The sequence below is a fragment of the Microcaecilia unicolor genome, chromosome 10, assembly GCF_901765095.1.
Source record: "Microcaecilia unicolor chromosome 10, aMicUni1.1, whole genome shotgun sequence".
Classification (NCBI taxonomy): Eukaryota; Metazoa; Chordata; class Amphibia; order Gymnophiona; family Siphonopidae; genus Microcaecilia; species Microcaecilia unicolor.
This window is the reverse complement of record NC_044040.1, coordinates 60,064,931-60,079,051: the sequence shown is the minus strand read 5'-3', so window position 1 is coordinate 60,079,051 and position 14,121 is coordinate 60,064,931. Positions and strand designations below refer to the sequence as shown.

The 14,121-nt window shown below is 39.4% G+C and overlaps 1 protein-coding gene across 1 annotated transcript in view; it reads left to right on the top strand.

Annotated features, from left to right (window-relative positions):
* Nucleotides 1-7,337, top strand: part of IFRD1 (interferon related developmental regulator 1) — a 40,546-nt gene extending 33,209 nt beyond the window's left edge. Inside the window, exons 8-12 of the mRNA XM_030217199.1 lie at nt 1,106-1,214; nt 2,120-2,254; nt 3,375-3,503; nt 4,383-4,478; nt 4,865-7,337. Of these exons, the coding sequence (XP_030073059.1) occupies nt 1,106-1,214; nt 2,120-2,254; nt 3,375-3,503; nt 4,383-4,478; nt 4,865-4,954 (559 nt within the window). The 3' untranslated portion in view covers nt 4,955-7,337. The remainder of the gene's footprint in view (nt 1-1,105; nt 1,215-2,119; nt 2,255-3,374; nt 3,504-4,382; nt 4,479-4,864) is intronic.
* The last annotated feature ends 6,784 nt before the right edge of the window (nt 7,338-14,121 follow it).

The following is a 14,121-nucleotide window of genomic DNA, read 5'->3' as shown; positions in this document are numbered from 1 at the left end:
AAAGAATCTATCCTATGAAGCAAAGTAGAATAGAGGTAGGGCAGGACCCCACAGGGGCTTAAGTAACATTTTTGCTTCTTGTGGCAGATCAATCATATTTATGATTGATCCCATTTGGTGTGATAGTTCTGCAAACAATATACACTAGCTCCAGACTGTATCTGAGCATTTTTATAGTATAGCAGCAGTCCAGCGTGTAAAATATTCATCAGTGCATAAATGATTAGTTGGTGTTCAGGAGTATGTTCAACCCTATACAAAGTTAATTATGAGAAAAGCAAAGGGTCCTTAACTTAATTCTTAAGTGACTGTCCTTGAACTTTCTTTGAGGGAATGGGAGGGTGTACATTTCTGAAGCCTCTAGCTCAGATGCCACATTTATTTATGTCAAAGCAGCCATGACTTTCCTGTAGCTGCATTTGCCTGAGCAGGTGTTCAGGAGTATGTTCAACCCTATACAAAGTTAATTATGAGAAAAGCAAAGGGTCCTTAACTTAATTCTTAAGTGACTGTCCTTGAACTTTCTTTGAGGGAATGGGAGGGTGTACATTTCTGAAGCCTCTAGCTCAGATGCCACATTTATTTATGTCAAAGCAGCCATGACTTTCCTGTAGCTGCATTTGCCTGAGCAGTGTCAAAATAGTCTGTATAACATTTAACTGTACTTCATAATTTTTATAAATGTATGGTTTAGTGTGCCAAGACCTTTCCCTTCACTTTTCCTCCTTCACAGTCCCCTTTCAAAGCATTTCAGGCACCTGTGCACCACCTCCCCTCCCCTGATATACAGAAAGCATTACCCCCATAAATGATTTGCTTTCACTGTAGCTTGAGAAGCCTTCAAGGGAAGGGTTGGGTACATGCACCTGAGTTCCAGTGGTGGGTCATTATTATACCCTGCCAAACATCAAGCCATTTTAGGGCTCTTTGGGTAATATTTCAAGTTGGCAGACCTGAGCTGGCCAGGCTGAACTATTTGACAGTTTGTGCAAAGGTTAGTGTTCTCTTACTTTGGCAGTCCTTAAATGCATAGTTACATGTAACCATGTGGTACAGAAGTGTGAAAACCTGATCTTAATGTAAATAACAGTAAGCATCTTCCTAGGCATTTGCACAAGCTTCCAAGCCTGCTCTCCTGCGATGATGTGAACATGCGGATTGCTGCTGGAGAAACTTTGGCTCTTCTTTTTGAATTAGCGAGAGAAACTGATGCTGTAAGTGTGGTTTTAATAAGATGGGTTGTCTGATATGCATTAATATGAAACCAGGATGCTTAATTTGACTTAAATCAAAAGGGATTAACCAGGACACTAATCATGCTCTTGATAAGAGCAGTGATCTAGGTCTGTTAAGAATTTTGTAGATTATATGCAGTCGTCAGTGCCCTTAAACAGTAAGCAGGTCTATTTAACACCTAGCCTGTAGGAACTTTGCAAACAAGGGTTAGGAATCTTTTCAGCCCCATACAAAAATAACCAAAACCTTTTTTGCATGTGGCTCAGCACTACATGCATGACTTTCAAAAATCAGGTCCATGTCAGTTTCTGGTGACTTCTTGTTTATGCCCAATGTCTGTCTTTTTTTTTTAATGTTAACCTTTTTCTTGACAGCATTGAAAAATAGGTTTCCATTTTATGGAGGACTGCTAGATGGGCCCTTGGCAAAATGCCTCTGCCTTGACTAGATAAGGCCATGATCTGAGGAACAGAGGAGAACTGGGTTTGAGTAAATAAATAAGATCGAGCACAAACTTAATCTGAATTCTGTGCTAGTATTGTAGAACAGGTGTTGGGCCTAGTGTTAGAACATGGATAACTCTCTTTTTGTGTAGAGCATCAGTGATCCTGTTCTGTTAATCTGGGTGGAAGTGGTTCACGGAGTTTGAAGTGGCAGTTGGGTTTTCTTTTCATGGCAGGAAAAATGCATAAAACTAGTGATGGGAGAGCTAGAACACCTCATTTCAACATTTGACATGGTCGTAGGGATTTAAAGATGCAGACACCCTTACTACTTACCACATCCTCCATAGTTCACCTAACCAAATATCTGCTGTTTAACTTTGACTGTTTAACCAGTGATACTGTCAGTGGTATTTAAGAAGTTCTTGTGTTCTGTTTAGGATTTTCTTTATGAAAATATAGAACCCCTGGCTCAAACCCTGAGAGCTCTGGCTACAGATGGGACCAAGCACCGTGCTAAAGTAGACAAACGAAAACAGCGCTCTGTCTTCCGTGATGTCCTCAGAGCTGTGGAGGTAAATTTTTGCAGATGGTCAAATGTTGAGATTGGCCTTTCCTTGTTTAGCATTTATAAGAGACTTCACTTATGAAAATTGGCTATCTAAAAGGTTTTTACTGGAGAGGTACTCTGTAAATGTAAATAATTGGAAAGGCTTTGTAGAAATTGCTTCACTACATGATTCTGCAAATGTGATGCAATAATTACACCCCGTATGAAGTATCAACTTTTTTTTTTTTTTGGTATGCTTTTTCCTGTGCAGAGAACCAGATGAGGCTTTGAAGATTAAGCTTTATAATACCTGTGCATTCTCTTTAACCATTTGATAGCAACACTATTACATGCCCCTAAAGTGTCTTGATCATTCTTGTACAACTACCTTGGTCAAAACCACAGATGAGAACTTGCGTAGTGCCATACCTTTGGCTTTCTCTTCCCTCTCACTAAACTTATACATAAAAACATAGATTGTGCTAGAAAATACTGGAAATAGACACAGCAGTGTACCCATTGAGTATGGGGACTGTACTTGCTTGGTGGAGTAACCTGAATGCAGCCTTGAGAAAAGGAGTTGTGTGGGGAGTGGGGTGGATTTAGTTCCATAGCTGAGGGACATGAAAAAACACAACTGGGAAAGCAAATTCAACAGAACAGGAGGGGAGGAAGGAATGCGAAGCAGACAAATCAAAACCAAAGCTACTCTGTTCCCAGAATAAAGCTTGGCCCCCTGGTATTTAAATGCCAATAGCATTTTTAAAGCTACAGCCATACTCTGTGCCAGATGGTATCCAGGCTTGGAGCAGCCATCATAAGTTACCTAGGCACATCTGATTAGTTCTCCAGGTATCTGTGCTGAATCAGCAGTACCTGGAGAACATTGCTTCCACCCCAGCACCACATAGATGATGCCAGAGTGGTTAGTGAACACATTCCAACGTTAGCTGAAAATCTAGGTATGGCCCCAGTGAGCAGCTGCTACCCAGATAAGTGCTGTTGAGTATTACAGGGCTTACGTATAAACGGACATCTCCATTCTAACCTCCTCATACCCTCAGTCTGTACTTGATAGTATTTCTGAAAAATTGTCTGGTTCTTAACCACTGAACTGTAAGTCACATTTTAAGTTTATTTCCTAGGAAGGTGACTTTTCAACAGAGACTATTAAATTTGGACCAGAGCGAATGTATATTGACTGTTGGGTTAAGAAGCGCACGTATGACACCTTTAAAGAGCTGTTGGGATCAGGGATGCAGTATCATTTGCAGGTAAGCAGTTCAGCCTTTTTAATTGGGGGGTTAGCATTTACAACTGGATGTTAATGTAACTGATCAAGAATAGGTGCCTGCTTTTGGCTTCCTGTACTGTGGCGTTTATGCCACTAAACCTATATTGAGAACATTTCACGTGTACTGCAGTTTACTCTCCAGTCATTGAAATATGTACTGGAGTAAGGTCTGCTACCATTCTTATTCTTCCAGCCTGGTAATACTTTTAAAGCAGTGGCTGTCATCCTTAGTCCTTGGGGCAAACCTAGCCAGTCAGGTTTTCTGCAAATGGATAGGCATAGGATAGATTTTGCATATTCATTGTAGATAATTATGAAAAGCCAACTGGCTGCATGTTCTCTGAGGATTGGGTTGAAAAGCACTGCTTTTTAAGGCAGGACTGGTGTTATTTTCTGCCCTGGGTGCCAGCATGTTTTTAGTAGGGGGCCCCAAGACCCACTAGCAGGCTGAACCTTCAGTTTCAGGTAAGATTAGGTCTTAATTTCATTCCTTGTCCCAGCCTACAAGTTCCTCTGCTCAGAGTCTATGGTGATTCCAGCGCTGCAAAAAGTACCAGGCATCTGAAATTCAGGGCCTTCCAGGAGAACAGACAAGGGAGAGGAGTTCCCCCACCCCTCTCGGTGAAAAGAGCAGAAGCATTTTGTAGAAACTTTTTACTAGTATTTTCAGAAGTTTATACCTCAGGCTTAGTTTTAGCTTGAAGTAAAGCTGACTTGAAAATGGCTTGCCCATCGGGGTTGAATAGAGCCATTTAAGGAGGGAAGAGGTTTACGTTCTAATTCATAGAAGTATTAAATGTGAATGATATGTTTAGAATTAAATGTGCATTATAATGCTCAAGAACAAATGTCTACACAGGCAAATGAGTTTCTTCGGAATGTGTTTGAGCTTGGGCCACCTCTGATGGTTGATGCGGCCAGTCTTAAGACTATGAAAATTTCACGTTTTGAAAAGGTAAGAATTGGTGGTTCGTGTTGTACCATTCTAGGCAGCTTACATAATAAAACAAACTAACATAAAACATGTATAGTTCTTGTGTTTTGTAGTGTTAAAACCTTATTTGGCAAGTCCAGCATCAGTTGACAGTAACTGTTCTTGCTTGCAGAGATGCACCAGAATTTTTTATTTTTTTTTGCTGAACAAAGTTCCAGTGCTGTTAACAAAGCAGTAAAAAGTAGGAATATTTAGTGTTATGATGGCTGACTCATGGTAATCCTGTAATCAGGTTATCCACTGTTTGTAGTAACTTTATATACAGCCATTTTAGCCAAAGCTAGCCACTTGTGCATCTAGAGTTCGAAATGTCATAGTAAATGATGCGAATGTTTGTTTTCTTCTAGCACCTGTACAACTCTGCCGCATTCAAAGCTCGAACGAAGGCCAGAAGCAAATGTCGTGACAAGAGAACAGATATTGGGGAATTTTTCTAGATTTCACAATTCTGTGTTTAGGGTTTTTTTTTTTTTTTTTAATTGTTTTCAAATTATTTCCATGTCCTGTTAAAGATTAATGGATGCTGTCATTCTTTAAGTTTACTAACAGTACACTTAGAATAGCTTTAGTTTTTAATGTATAGCTATGGGAAGTGCATTTTTTTATACTAGGTATGTTGTATGTATAAATAGGAGTAGATCTAATCTGTGAAGTATAACTTGTCAACACTGCTCTTACATCTGATCCATTCCCTTAAGGAAAGACATATTTGGGACATTGTCAGGAATGCTATTTGAAATTGCTAAATTCTAAACACAATACAGATTCCATGGAGTCATTACATCTGGAGTTGCTTTTAACCATTGATGGAATCTACTAATAATTGGACCTGTTCTTAATCGCACACAAACTGCACTGAATTACTGTGCACCTCCCTCTAAAGCAGTATTTCATTTCCCAACCATTCCATTAGGACGCCTGCATGCACTGTCGTATGTAACAATATCTCCATTCTTAATGTCTATTCAGAAAATCTGGACAGGGATGTCGCTGCACTTATGCACAACAAAACTAAATGTTCTTGCATTATTTACATAGTTACAGTCCACACCATAGACTTTTACACACACAAAGGTTAGCATGTATTTTTTTTATTATTTTAAATAAAGACTCTCTTCACCCCTTCCTCCAAAGGCTGGTTATTTTACTTTTCAGCCTGAAAGTTCAATTCTTGTTAATGGTATATAGCTTCTCAAGTTCTAGTTCATGCTATAAAGTTTTGTTTTGTTTTTTTCCAACAAGACAGTGCGATAAAGAAAACAGCCCCCTGCCTAAGCTGCTCAGGGCTGTGACAGAACAAGAGCATTTGAGTAGAATGGCATTCTTGCTAAAGATTTTTGTTTTTTTTTCACTGTAGTAGCATTTGTTTCCATTTTATTGTGGAGTTTCATACATTGTTCCCCTGATATTCATCTGGTGGCAGGCAGCTCAGTTAGCTGCCATCGCTGGCACTGATCCCAACTATTGAATGCCAGGCTGTTTTGTTGTCTGGCATTGAATATCTTTTTTTTTTTTTTTTTTTTTTTTTGTTTTGGCTGACTAACTTAACTGGCTATATGAATATTCAGCACTGGTTGGTTAAGTTAATAGCAGGCAAAGATAGGACCGCTATTTGTGGTCCAGTTTGCCTACTATACTTAGCCAACCAGTGCTCAAGTATGTGCTAATATTTAGCAGAGAGAACTATCTTGTGCTAAGTATTCCGTTTAGCTAGCTAAATGCTATTTAACTGGCCAGGAGCTGTTCCTGCCCGGTTACATAGCACTGAATTGGGCCCTGTATGTATTAACATGTGTTTGGGATGTAGTAGCTAAAGACTAGTAGGTTACATTCATTTGGATCACAAGACAGCCTCTTGTGCATAAAAGACATTTCTGTAAAGGGTGCCAAAATGAGTTGCACACCAAATCCATTATAGAATACTAGCCCAAGTTGGCAGTGACGCACCTAAACTTAGGCATAAATGCTTATGCTTGTTTGTATGGCAGGTATAAGTGCATGACTAAATGCAGCATGCAACTTAAAGTATTCTATAAAGCATGTGCTGACATGGTCAGAACCCCCTTCTTTTAATTTAAATGCTAGAACACTTAAGCATCAAGTTACCGAATAACACTTAGGTGTAACTACTGTGCCAGAACCTAACAGGTATGCATGTAACCGCCAGTGTAGTTAAATTAGTGCACTATATAAAATTAGGGGAGGGGGATGTGCTATATGCCTACACAATGAGGGTTTATACTAATAAATTCCAGAATTTTGACCCCTCCCTACCATTTACCCTTGCTGCTCTGACTGTGTATTGTTTCCCTTGACATAAGGGAAATTGAAGTCCTCAAGTCAGTATTAACAACATTGGTGTACAATAGTTGTCTATAAATACCCATGAACTGGAAATTGATAAAATAGGCAGTGTATTGTGATTGGATATAATCAAATGTAGAAACATGTTTCAGGGCTATGGGTAAAAGTGTCATGACACAATCCAGGTTCAGGAAACAAGATCTGGCAGCTTAATATATAGCAAATTGAACTCTGACTTTGTGCTGATCTCTTATATGGGTTCATCTTAATTCTAGACTTGTGGCTGTTTTAGTTGAACAACTTTTTTTCATATTTGAATTTTTTTTTTTTTAAGATTTCATTTTGGTATTAGGATTTTATTAAGGAATTTTTCATCACTTAATAAAAGCTGTCTAGCTTCACTTATAGTGAAAGGTGACTAGCAAAATCCTTAAGCACCTAGGATGGATGATGGTAGGCTGCACATTAGCATCTAACTCTGCAAAAAAAAAAAAAAATGTTGCACATTTATATTTTCAAGAAATCAGCATGACCCCCTTTATTGCCTATAAGTAGGGTTTATTCTTGCATACAGACTCCAGAAGGCTTCCAAACTTTGAGCAGCGTCCTCACCATTAGATGATGAATCTATTCTCAAAACAGGAAGAGATAATAAAATTCAAGGTGCTACAAGTCTGAAGTACTGATTACAGCACATTACTAGGTGCCATCAAATGTATAACATTCACATTTTTCTAGATAACTTCTGTTTATAGAAATAGCCCTGAGCTCAGGACTGAAGTCTTAGCCGCTCACCCTTCCTCCTACTCTTGGCAGGAACTCCATTACTAGCATCTATTGGTTATCGCTCAACCAGTTTCTAACACAGTATTAAGACTTCTATTAGATTATTCAGCTTATCTTTAAGACCCTGTTTGGAAGAACATCAAGGCTAAGTACAACACAGCTGTATGTACACTACTCAAATGCTTTGGGTATCTTGTCAAAAAATCAGGTTTGATATGGTCTTTTTGGTAAGACCAGACTTTGGTCCCATAATCTGCTAGATTTCACATTCTGCAACTCTCCTTTTACAGACTCCCGTAGCTCAACCTCAGTGGGTAACTTTTTTTTCAGTTCCCCTTGCTTGCTTTTTACAAAGAGGAACTGTACCTGTGTTTGGTCCCTGGTACCATATCAGTCTTCAAAGGCTGCCAAGTTCTTGGTTCTGTAATTAGAACTTCTCTAATCTCCATATCCTGTCTGTATCTGGTTCTGTATAAATGCCTACATGTGTTCTACCCTGTACCTCTTGGTATTTTTAGCTGTAAAAATATTTGTACTCCTTTTATGGTTTTAGTCCACTTAATGTGGTTTTCTAGATTCTTTTGGTTTTAATTTTAATATTGTGTATTGATTATGCTTAAGTTTATTATAAATGTTGTACTTCACATTGTGAAAGGTGGAATATAAACAAACAATAAATCTGTCTTAATACTTGTAAAATTCTGTTTTGCTTTCTATTCTAATTTGTCAGCTTTTAAAAATACATTCTAGCTCCAATGCTGCTTTTCAGTACGGGCAGTGTGTTTTTCAGTTTCCCGCCCTTTTCTTCAGAATTTTTCAGTCCTTTTTGCAATCGTGTAGCTACTGAATATTCTAGAAAGTTAACAAAACAGGATGATTTGGGATGGGGGGACGGGACGTGCAATGTGCAATGCAGTGTTCCCTAGTACTTGCTTTATTCTGGTTAATATGTTTATGACTGATTCTTGCTCATGATAGATTTAAATACATCATTGCTTGCTTTATAGGCTGAGGGACTATCATTACTTAGCAGTTTCAACAAGAGACCATTGGACTAACTCTTGTATCAAATTGAGTAGCCAGCCATTGTGATGGAAACAAAATCTTAGCAATATTCCCCCTCTTGGTTCAGGTGGAATTTGATTAGGTGTCCCCTTTTACCATTTATGACTAAGGGTGAAGCAGGATTAATTGTTGCAGTGGCTTGGAGTGCTATAAGTGACATTTCCTGCTCTTAAGGTTTGACGTGCATTTACTGGCACTCATAGCTGGACACTTGTATGGCTTTCCATTAGGCTGCCAGGTTTGCATTTGGGGGGGGGGGGGGGGGGGGTTTATTTTAAAGAGAAGACTTTTGCAAGCCTTTGATCTTGTATTGATGTCTTCATACCTTGAATTATAAGGGGGGATGGCACATTGTGATTTACTTTAAATAACATTCCTGGTTGTCAAATCAAAGATATGTTGTAAGTCAGACTAAGGTCTATTGAACCTAGTCACAACCCACCAGATACTAGAAACCTTTGAGCCACTTCACTTTATATATGTGCCACGTCTACCTGCCACTGTTGTGTAGGATTACCTCGGCCTTCTGTTTTTCCATGGGGCAAAGCTTGTCTGGATGTGATTCTTGTCTGATCTTTTGTCAAATGTTCTGGGCACTGTCGGGTAGCGTATATTCTAGAAGTAGCTTGGATTGTTGGGTGGCTTTGAAGTTTTATTTCCTCTTTCCCTCTGCCCCCTGCAGGCCTCCTTGAGGACCTCTGGCTTCTTGGTCAGTATTTTTGGGCAAACTGGAGTTGGGTTGATTTTTGAGTTATTTCCTCCAATTTGTTCTAGAAAAGCTTCCAGTAGCTTTGTACCTAGTGCAACAGGGTCATATTCATCATACAACCATAATTTAGTGCATGGGGCCTATGTTTTCTAACGTCTTTCATAGATGACCATGACCTTTTGGCAAAGGCCCTTTGCTCACCTGAAGTGATTGGTAGGACAGGGAGAACAGGTGAAGGATTAGGGGAAAAATGGTACTTTGGATGCATTGCGTTTTGACTTGTGGATAGCAGTTTTGTCAAGTATGCAAGAGATCTTGGTAATAAGGTGTTTCTGAATCAATGGGAAAGAGCAACTGAATAATTTTTTCTTCTATGCTAATGATAAAGGAATGAATGAGCAGAGCAAGGGTGCCAGAAAGAGCACTGGGAAACCCTGCCTGAAATATCATAAGAAAAGGAAATTGCATCAGACAAGTACACATGATAACTTATACAGAACCAGGATAAAGCATGGCCTGCAATACCCAGTTCCTCTAGGGGACCTGTATGTGGAATGGGAAGCATTTCAGAGAATGCAATGGTGAAAGTTCTGGTGATTGTAACAGAATGCAAGAATGTGTGGCACAAACACTGAGGTTCTCTAGAAAATGGAATCCAATTAACACAAGCTAGAGTGAACTTCAAAAGCAACTCCAGTAGTTGGGAGGTAAGACTAGTGTCAGGTATGGAGCGATCGAGATTGAGTATGCCAGTGTTTGAGCACAAAAGTGAAACCTGTGCGGATTGAAAGATACTCATCTGACTACCTTGTTGGGCAGACTGGATGGACCATGAAGGTCTTTATCTGCTGCCATTTACTATGTTGGTATGTTTTATGGATTTAAATGCCGTACCTCTATATAGCACCTGCATTTTGCTATCTCGTTAGTACCAACACACACCGTGACTCTTCCCTACTCCCTAGCACAATAACACCCCACTTGGTGCACTTAATTTAGTCCTGATTTTTGATGGACAAAACCTGTTCCCATCTGATCTGGTGCTGGGACAAGATTATTCTGATGAAAGGTAAATCATAGTATGCTCAAAGCAAAAGCAGTACTGGAGTAACTCGGCAAGAAGAAATGAAATCCAACAGAAAATGTGTGGCAATTGGAGCTGACCTAGGGGCCCACTTACTAAGGTGGGTAGGCACCTACGCATATCCAACGTGTGTCAAATTAGCACTACTGCCTGGCTAGTGCATGCCCTGGGTGGTAATTCCATTTTTGGTGCACACCCAAAACACAGAAAATTATTTTAGGTTAAGGTCTCTGGCCAAAAATGGACACGTGCTGGTTTTCATTTTGCTGCATGTCCATTTTCCGGCACTTATAGGGAAAAAAGGGGATTTTTTTTTTTTTTTTTTTTTGAGTAGCAAGCGTCAAGGATAATTTGAATCTTCAGAGGCATGTAGCATATTGGGGAAAATTTAAGGATGAAAAACCTTGTGTTGAATTTTGTAAAAGGCAGAGATGGATAATCAATTTAGACAAATTTATCAATTTTATTCATGTATTTACATACCACATAGACATAAGCAGCTTACGGTTTCATTTTAAGGTAGTAGGTCTGCCCCTAGTGGGCTCACAATGTAACTAGTACATTGTACCTGGGGCAACAGTGTGTTCAGGAGGTCTTTTATAAAGGCGCGGTAGTGTTTTTAGTGTATGTTAAATGCTAGAGCCACCCACAGGAATATATAGGTACCTCTAGCACACACTAAAAACACTAGTGCACCTTTGTAAAAGGGACCCTCAGTGACTTGCCCAGGGTCATGTGGAGCTGCAGAAGGAATGGAACCTGATTTCACAGGATCACAACCCACTGCTGACCTTCAGGTAGCAGGGGGAATGGAACCCAGGACCACAACCCATTACACTAACCATTAAGCCACTCCTCTGTGCCAGCTTCAGCTAATACTTCAATGGAGAAAGGGCAAATTAAGGCTGATCCTACAACTGCTCATTTGATCCAAGTTTCTTGAAACTTTTTGGGATGTTGTTTCCTCTAGGGCAACATTATTGGTCATATTCCTGAGAAAAAGACAAATGGTCCATTCTCAAAGCAAGATTTGGGGGCTGATGTGCCTGCATGAGGATTAGCAATCGATGTTCAAAGAAAACCAGATGTAAATGAGATGCATTTGCAGTTCAGATGAACTTGCTTGCAGTTCAGTAGGGAAGGTGCTCGGTATATGCGCAGAATGGTCTCAAAATAAGCATTGATGTTCTGTACATTCCCAGGCCAGAGGAGTGGGAGGTGTAAATGAGTGCAATAGATGTGCTCCATTACATGGGATAAAAGCGGAAATAACTTGGAAAAACAACTGCTGTTTGGACCCGGCTGTAAATGTGTGAGTCATAAATGGACGTTGTATGCTCATGGATGATTCTTGTTGGTTACTTTTTTTTCTTTGATCGTTGTATTTTGTTTATGGTAACCAGAACACTTTTGTTTTAAGGTTACACTACTGTTCCAGGTGGAACACACATGCATATAATACACACACATGAAAAGTACAGTTATGATTTTTTTTAAAAAATGCAAACTACCGCATGCAATGCCACCTTGAATCTGCTGAAAAAGTTTGAACGTTACATGTAGGCACTCCCTTCTGTGTATTACAGAGAAATGTCTCTGAATTGATCAGAATGCTCATTTTTATACATTTGCAGCTAGTTTTCACAAACGGTAAAAGCTGCGCTGAAACCCATTGAGCATTAGGCACACAACGTATGTGTAAAACCTGGTCAAAGTGGAATGTTACAGGCCTGGTCGGAAGATTACTATGGGGGTCTTTTACTGCGGCGCACTCATGTTTTTAGTGCACGCTAAATGTTAGAAATGCCCATAGGGATGCATTGGCGTCTCTGTTTAGTGTGCGCTAAAAACGTGAGTGTACCTTAGTAAAAGACCCCCTATATTTTCTGATGTGTCCAGAGCTACCCAGCTGAGGAGAGAATTTCTTCAGTTTAAGCCTAAAGTGTTAGCTATTGGAGCTGCTTTATTTTTACATTCTCCATGTAGATGTTTAGTTTCCTATCAAGAAGGTAAATATGTTTTCAATGATCCTTCTCAGCTGGAAGCCTTCTTCATGAACAAATGATAGTTCTTTGTGAGTTCTTTTGAATATTTATTTCCTATTTTCCTTTTGTAAACTTTTTTCTGGATGGGTAATTGGGGGAAGGTTGTAATTGCTGTGATGTGGTGTGGCTGGAGTTTTTTTGTTTTTTTCTATTCATAGTTAGTAATGATGGCATATTTCCATGTATTGTAAATGTATTTTTCCTTTTTTTCATGTTATAAGTTTCCAATTAAAATAAAGCACAAAACATTTTGAAATGCTCAAGGAAAAAAAATTGCATATAAGATACAAAGCCATTCAAGCCTACATCAATGGAAGCTCTAGATTCATAACAAAGGAAACATAAAGGAACGTCATACATATTTTAGTATACCTTTTACCTGGCCTACATCTGATTCATAAATTAAACTAACCTATTCTTGACACTGTTGATTCTTAACAGGAAATTTTCTGGATGAATAGGATCAAAGAAAACATATTCAGTACCTTGAAATGTGGTCAAACATTTGCATAGGAACTTCAAAAAAAATGTTGCCCCCAAAGCAAATACTTGTGAGATTAACTGTAAACTTTTTTTTTCCCCTCTTTAAGGGTCTTGTTTATCAAGCCATACTAGCGGCTTCCGATGTGGTAATGCCAACCAAGACCATTCACTTTGGGCTTTGTTGACATTGCAGTGCATCATCCCACTATGCAAAGTTGGTCAGTGCTTATCCTAAATGCCTCATGGCTTTCTTCAAATACTGAGTCATGGGCTGTTAACTTCTATATAATCAAATCATTTAACATAGGCAACTGTGATGCCATGACTTCACCCTGGTGTCTCACATCTAAATCTGATAATTAATCACACAGGCACTTGCAATTAAAGTGGCAACAACTTGGCTGTAGCTTTATTCTAAACAAATATTCATAAAACTAGGGTACTTGAGCCACCTGTAAGTATCACATAGCTAATGTAAACATGTTCCAGTCCGCCGCCTTAATCAAGACTGATAATTTCCATAGCACAAACCCCAGAACTCCCCAGCAAGGGTTCAACTCAAGATGCAACTATTTGAGCTGCAAGCTTTGAGATCAAAAGAAGTGGTAGCAAGATAACATGGTGGGAGAGAGGGGATGCACTTCCTTCCTGAATGCCATCTGAAAATGGCATCCAGGAGCTTGCTGAGGTTTTTAAACCCCCGTTTTGTGAATCCACTCACCCAACAGTGTGCCTGGCTGTGGTGTGAAAATTCTCTCCGCCCCCACCATACATCCTGCAAAATCCTCCCCTGGGCGTAGGCTATTCGGTGCATGTTGATGTTGGCTGCGTGCACCCAGGGCACTCCATCTTGTTACACACTGAATAATTCTTTAATTGTTTTTTCAGGCTGAAAGCATTGTCCACGTGGATCAAGGAAACAAATGTTTAAAGGATTTAAAATTGTACTTTATTCACATTCTGTTGCCAAACAATACAAGGATATGAAGACTTACAATGTGCTATTATTTAATCTTTTATTCACCACTTTGGGCAGTCCAATGTTCCCATCAATCTGTTCCCATATGGCTTATTACGGGAACATTGGACACTAAAGGGTTAAAGTGAGTTACATTCAAGTACATTTGG